Source organism: Seriola aureovittata, chromosome 2 (genome assembly GCF_021018895.1).
Source record: "Seriola aureovittata isolate HTS-2021-v1 ecotype China chromosome 2, ASM2101889v1, whole genome shotgun sequence".
NCBI classification, from domain to species: domain Eukaryota; kingdom Metazoa; phylum Chordata; class Actinopteri; order Carangiformes; family Carangidae; genus Seriola; species Seriola aureovittata.
In genome coordinates, this window is record NC_079365.1 from 29,980,818 (window position 1) to 29,987,406 (window position 6,589).

The 6,589-nt window shown below is 42.1% G+C and overlaps 1 protein-coding gene across 2 annotated transcripts; it reads left to right on the forward strand.

Moving 5' to 3' along the window:
* Positions 1-832: 832 nt before the first annotated feature.
* blcap (bladder cancer associated protein) lies at positions 833-5,847 on the forward strand. 2 transcript variants are annotated; one of them, XM_056363660.1, is made up of 2 exons: positions 833-934; positions 3,705-5,847. In XM_056363660.1, the coding sequence occupies exon 2, from the start codon at positions 3,942-3,944 to the stop codon at positions 4,203-4,205; it is 264 nt and encodes an 87-aa protein (XP_056219635.1). In that variant the 5' UTR covers positions 833-934; positions 3,705-3,941; the 3' UTR covers positions 4,206-5,847. The 2 variants fall into 2 exon arrangements, with proteins under 2 accessions (XP_056219635.1, XP_056219642.1); XM_056363667.1 differs by lacking the exon at positions 833-934 and adding an exon at positions 962-1,162.
* Positions 5,848-6,589: the final 742 nt, after the last annotated feature.

Below are 6,589 nucleotides of genomic sequence, written 5' to 3' on the forward strand. Positions count from 1 at the left end.
TGCAGGATTTAATATTTGTTCTTTTAATTCAAATAATTGTGAATAAACGGTTCATCATTCATACTTAAAGTTTGACATGAGCACAGTTACACCAGACTCCTCCCATTTTCAAACATCATTTTGTGCAAGTCACAGTTGCACTTTGCACCATGAATCTGCAGGCATTCTGATAACGTAACTTAAATGATAGCAAAGAAAATCTGGAAACACCAGATCCGCTGTTTAAACTGTAGTAAATGAGAACTGAGTGAGGCTCTCAAAGCTATTCAATGAAACAAGGGTGCAAATAATGATTATTTACATTGTCAATGAATCTAGGGATTATTTTATCGATTATTCTACAAATTGTTTGGTCCATAAAATGTAAGAAAATATTAAGAACAAGAAATAATTATGCTTGTACTGCTTGTTTCGTCCAACCAAAACAGTCTGAAACCCAAACACATTCAGTTTAATGTAGAACAGAAAACAGGCAAATATTCCAATATTATGAAGCTGAAATCAGAGAATATTTGTTTTTTTGCTTAAAACTTACTTAAATGATTAATCAATGAGCAAAACAATTTAATTCAATTTTCCGTTGATTGTGTAATTGATTAATAGAGTAATTATTTAAGCTCTAGCACGAAGCATACTTTGCTCCACTGTGGGTAAACAGAGTTACCTGGTTAAAAAACATATTACGTTATATAGAGGTATTGTATTTTCTTATAGCAGTAATACAGTCCCAGTAAGGGATTCAAACAGTAATTGTTGGGTAAACCCTGCAGAGGTGAAGATTAATGCGTTCAGGCGGACCGCAGTCTCCTAAACCTTCTGGCACCAGGGGTCCTTCGAGCTAACGCAGATGCCTGCTAGCTGTATGCTATCTTGCAGCTACGTGCGCAGTCAGTTGTGAGGATAGAGGAGGTAGAATGAGCCCGAAAGATATCAGGTTAGTTCACATTTGTTTACAAATTCACTCCCAACGCAGACTCTGACTATTAATATGCGCCATTTTGATAGCTAGCTAGCTGAGTTTTTTTTTTTTTTTACAACGGTTGTTCAAAACATTCGTGAAATCTTTTGTTGTGTTTCAATGTAAGCTAGCTAGTTAGCCTCCGGTACGTGCTTTCTTTACTCTACGGATGAAACGTTAATGCCAAACTCCGTCCCAGTCTGGGTGAGTTATTTCGGTAGCCTTTGTTTAGATCTTCCAAAACGTGATGTGTAGTTACCTCTTGAAATGTTAAAGTATTTCTGGTTACAAACCGAGAGCTGGACCACCGAGTCCAAACATTCAGCTCGGTAATGCTCCAGTTTTAGAACCAGCTCACACTGCTAGCTAACGTTACCGCCCACTGCGATGGATGTGCTGCTGTGGGTAAGACAAGATTTAACGGTTAGGATGACTAAATCTAAAGGTCTGTTTGTGTACTTTCAGTATACTGAAGTAACGAGTGGTTCCCATTAGTTTTGAAATGAATTAGTGCGATACAATGAGTCGCGTTTGTTTTCACTTCCAAACCTGGCGACTTTAAATCGGTAGATTTTTGAATGTTGTTCGGTTTTGTAAACAGGAGTTTGGTGACTGGGACGTTCCCTGTCAACCAGCAGTAACATTTGTCACTAACCTCAACGTGAAGTAAGCACACAACCAAACCGTGTGTTTAACTAATCTAGTTAGTTAGCTGTTAGCTCCAGCTAGCTGTAACTCAACCTTTGTGTTAACTAGCTTCCTAGGTCACAGCTGCTAGTGAACAACGAGCTTGCAGACTAGTTAACTCTAGTTAGTTAAAGCAAGATGATCAACAGAGAGTGGTAGTTGTTTGGTAGCCGGGGGAAGCCTGCAGCTGTCACTGACAGTTACTCTGCTTTTGTCCTTCAACCAGCCGCAACCAGTTTTCCTGTTGAAACCAGCTGCTCTAACGTTACTCTCTGTACAGATCTCGACACCGGCTATTGTGGGTTATTTTTTAGTTTTGCTCAATTGAATTCAGTCAATTTAATCTGTTACACAGTTTAATTTAACACATATTGTCACATATCCGTGTGACAGCACGGGGCTGCTCAGTGCGCAGCTAGTTCACGTTAGCTTGAGCGGCTAAGATACCAGTTTCAGGCCCATACAAGGAAGTTACTCATGGAAATAGTTGGTTAAGTGTTTACTTTTGGAAGTCATTAACATGGGCTGTGGCACCGATTAGTCTCAACTGCACTGATGTGGAATAATGGGATTCACTGTGTAGCAGCCACTGAACTCCTAAATGTTACAGCCCTGAAATCTCTCATTACCCTGACTGACTTGCATATTGCAAATAATCTGTTATTATACTAGTTTAAGACTTTAAATATATATACTGTGTATTACCAAGTCTATTTATATGCACAGATGTGATACCTGTGGAAGGTATTGACTCTAGTGTTGATATAAAAAATAATAATAAAATAGTAATTAATAATATAATAATAATAATAAATACCCAGTAAGAGAATAGAAAAATATGCAAAAAGTAATCTACAAGGAAGAATCCGAGTATGGACATTGATGGGAATGAAAGTGGATTAACGGTAATTTAAGAGTAGATAACTGTAATGTGCAAGTAAACTAGATAAAAAGTGTAATGTGGGTCAACAGTAAATTTGCAGTTAACAGCAGAGTATGATGGAGATGTTCTTAAATTGTATAAGTGGATGTCCACAGGAAGGAAGGACCTGCTGTAGCATTCAGAGGAGCACTTAGTCATCCTGAGTCTCTGTCTGAACATCTGACTAACCAGAACTGTGTTGAGGCTGGGAGACGTCCATGATGGAGAGGAGTTTTGACAATATCTTCCTATCCACGACTACATGCAGAGGTGCAGCTCCACCCCCAGGCTGCTGCCCCAGCAGACCCCAGCACAGAAAATCACACAAACTAGACAAAAGTCCCTGAGCATCTGTAAAAAGCGTGAATGAAGTACAGATGCAAATGAGGATTATTTTCAACATTGCTTAATCTGGGGATTATTTCCTTCCTTTTTTATTTGATTTATTGTTTAGTCCATAGGGCTGTCAAAATATATACATTTGATTATATATCAAAGTGTAAAAAAAAAAAAAAATTTAATTGTGAAAATTTGATATTCAATTGTGGCAGAGGGAAATAAAGCAGCTCTACTGTGGCTGTCTGCCTGGTGACTTCTCCTGTGGACCTGAATTCAGTGAATGACGGACAGGAGTCACTTTCACTGATTGAAAATTAAATGTGGGTCAAGCTGAAACAAGCAGATTCAACAACAGCCGGGTGGTGATGATGTCAGAGAGTTCACAACCGATTCAGCTGCAGGGAGAGTGATTCACACTCCCAAGTAAAAAAGCCCAGTTTGGAAATATTTCTAATTTTTGACACCAAAACTGTGGAGCCCCCAGTTAAAATTGAAGACAAGCTATGTAAGCTACAGTTAGCCTAGCCTACCATTCCAGCACTCGCAGCTAGCCCACATCCAATCACTCGCTGTTTTTATGATCGTTTATATTCTCCATTTCCATCTTCGCAGCTATGAGGATTTGCTGCTGTTCTTTGTCATATGTGATAATGAATTTAATATTTTCTGGCTGTCGGAAATTGTGATGTCATTTTTTAAAACTATTTTCTGGCACTTTAATGGTTGATGAAAATAATAATGATCTGCAGACTGTTGAGAATTTGAAATCCTCAGACATCTTACTTCTGTCCTCTGCAGGGATGACCTGACGACAGCAGCACCTGACGTCTTTGACCTGTTCCTGCAACATCCCAGCTCTGTCGGATAGGACGACTCCTGCACATCCTACCATCTGCTAAGGGCTGCTGTCACCCACCCACCCACTCACCCCCACCCTGAGCCTGTCACATCCTCCTCCTTCAAAGACCTCAAACCACCTGCGATTGAACAGTACCAGCCTCTGCCGGCGCCCCCCCTCCCCAACAAACAGAGACAATGTATTGCCTGCAGTGGCTGCTCCCCGTGCTGCTCATCCCCAAACCACTGAACCCGGCGCTGTGGTTCAACCACTCCATGTTCATGGGCTTCTATCTGCTCAGCTTCCTGCTGGAGAGGAAGCCCTGCACCATCTGTGCCTTGGTCTTCCTCGCTGCCCTTTTCCTCATCTGCTACAGTTGTTGGGGCAACTGCTTCCTGTATCACTGCCAGGACGCGGCACTGCCGGACGCCGCCCACGACCCGGCAATCGTCGGGACCTAGGAGAGAGAGACGGGGGAGAGATATCAGAGAGGGGGGGAGGTGTGAAGGGTGATTACTGTAGAATGATACTGCCATGCTGTAAGAGGGGACGGACCGCACTTTGGGTGGGTTGTACCGCCGAGAATACAGAGAGTACTTGGCAAGAGGCGAGGAGAGGAGCCAGTTTGGGGGTGATGGGGGCTGGTTTGTGATGCTGTAGAGAAAAAGACTTAAATCTGAGGTGGTAGGAGGAGAAGAGGGGGAGGTGGCATCAGAGGCAGCGGGCGAGGGGAGGAAGGAAGGAAGGAAGGAAGGAAGGAGGGGTATTGAAACTTGAAACGCTAAGAGAAGGACACGAGTGAACTTCACACTCTCAACACTCCACTTTCAGCAACTTTCATTCCAGCATCTGAATGAAAACAAGACAGTAAACAAACGCACCACAAGTTGACGCCGACCTAAAAGTGACACCGTGTTTGAGTATTCTGGCTTCTTTCCAGCCCACCCACCTGTTTACTTCAACCAGAGAGATTCGCCGGGGTTCATCTTCGTTAGAATCAAAATACCCTCAATGTCAAACTGCCAAAATTCACCTGACCCCCGCTGAAACCTGCAGACGGAGCTTGGACTAGTTTCAAGTTTCACTGGCAGCCATGTTGGCTCACCAAGCATTATAAACCAGGAAGTGTTAAAAGAGTAACTGTCCCGAGCGTCCCACCTGTCGCAGCCCGACCATACCGAACTCCGTCGCCACTTTTGGCTCCGCACACGTAACGCTACCCTCCACACGGAGAGCACACTAACACTGGACAATCAGTAACTATGCTGTGAATAATTCCTCCTTTGTTGCATCGCCACACACACACACACACACACACACACACACACACACACACACACACACACACACACACACACACACACACACACACACACACACACACACACACACACACACACACACCTCAGAAGGTGTGATAATGCTGAGAAACTTACCCACCGTGCTCTGGAGCTGCCCCCTCTCCTCGTCTTCCTCGTTTCCTCTTCCTCCTCTCGCCTCGGAGTGAAAGTCCCCTCCCGCCAGACTCACAATCTTTTTTTTGTTTTCTTTCTTTTTTTTTGCTGTTTTGTTTGTTTGTTTTTTTTCTTGTGCATGGGTTGCCGTTAGTTTTTTTATGCATTAAGTTCACACACAAAGGTTTAGTGAATTTAAACAAAATGCTGAAAGTTTCCAAAGGGTAGAAAAATCTGGATGTGTGTGTGCGTGCATGTGTGTGTGTGTGTGTGGGGTGGATGAAAGGTTATGGTGTGTGCGATAGGTGTGTATTTTCTGTGATCGAGGTCGTGGTGATACGCAAGGAAACGGCTGATGGTCAGTATTTCCAGCAACACTAAGCAATACAGAACGCTGGGCGAGGAAGTGGCCTCAAGTTTTCATTGACAATAAGGGCAGAAGATTCCTTGTGCATCACTGCTGTAAGTGTTATGTTTAGCTGTGAGACGCAGGCTAAGGTGTTTATACTGTGTACTAAATGGCGTGTGAGAAGGTGTGTGTGTGTGTCCGAATGTGTGTGTGTGTGTGTAGCCTTCTGTCGCAGTGCTGAACATGCTCACTGCTACACGATTGCTTTGGTTTTAATTTAAATAAAGTTTTTCCTCTCAACGTGTTACACTGAGTCGAATTCAGTATCGTATCAGTCAGTGTTTGTTTTAATGGTGTTAAACATTTAAAATTTGATTTTTTATTATTTTTTATTATGGTCTCAAAATGACATCCCTCTCTGTGCTAAATTCAAAGTCTACAAAGTATTCTGTGTTCACATCTCGGTTCTTGTTTAAGTCAGTCGTGGAGGAATTATTCAGACCATTAATTTAAGTATGAATGAGGTAAACATGGCGCCATTACAGCCGTATCAGTATGAGTGCAGGTTAAAATCACAGTGGATGAAACAAACTATTGAAAACAGTAAACTAGTGCTGGATGTGTGTTTCAGATGATGATGCAACAGAAGAGCAAGATGAGCAAACAAGCTGCTCGTCTTTCCCCACAGACGTCGTTCAACTCCTGCTAATTAATATTTTCATCCTCCTGCAGCAGCTGAGAGTCTCCTGTGTTTATAAAAGAGAGAATGATTCATTACAAATACAGCTCTGGATTTCACCATCATTTCTTAGAATCTTTTCACAGAGATGAAGTTTGTGCATCAGTGATCTTCCTCGTCTGTGGTTCAATTGTGACTTTTTAAAATCCTGAACCGATATTTGACATAATGAGTATATTTTACTTTTGGTACTTAAAGTATATGTAATACTTTTGTACTTCTGCTCAGCGTATTAAGTATTTCTACACTTGTACTTAAATTGCCATTTCCCTCATCAATCTACACTCAATAACTCATAATGAC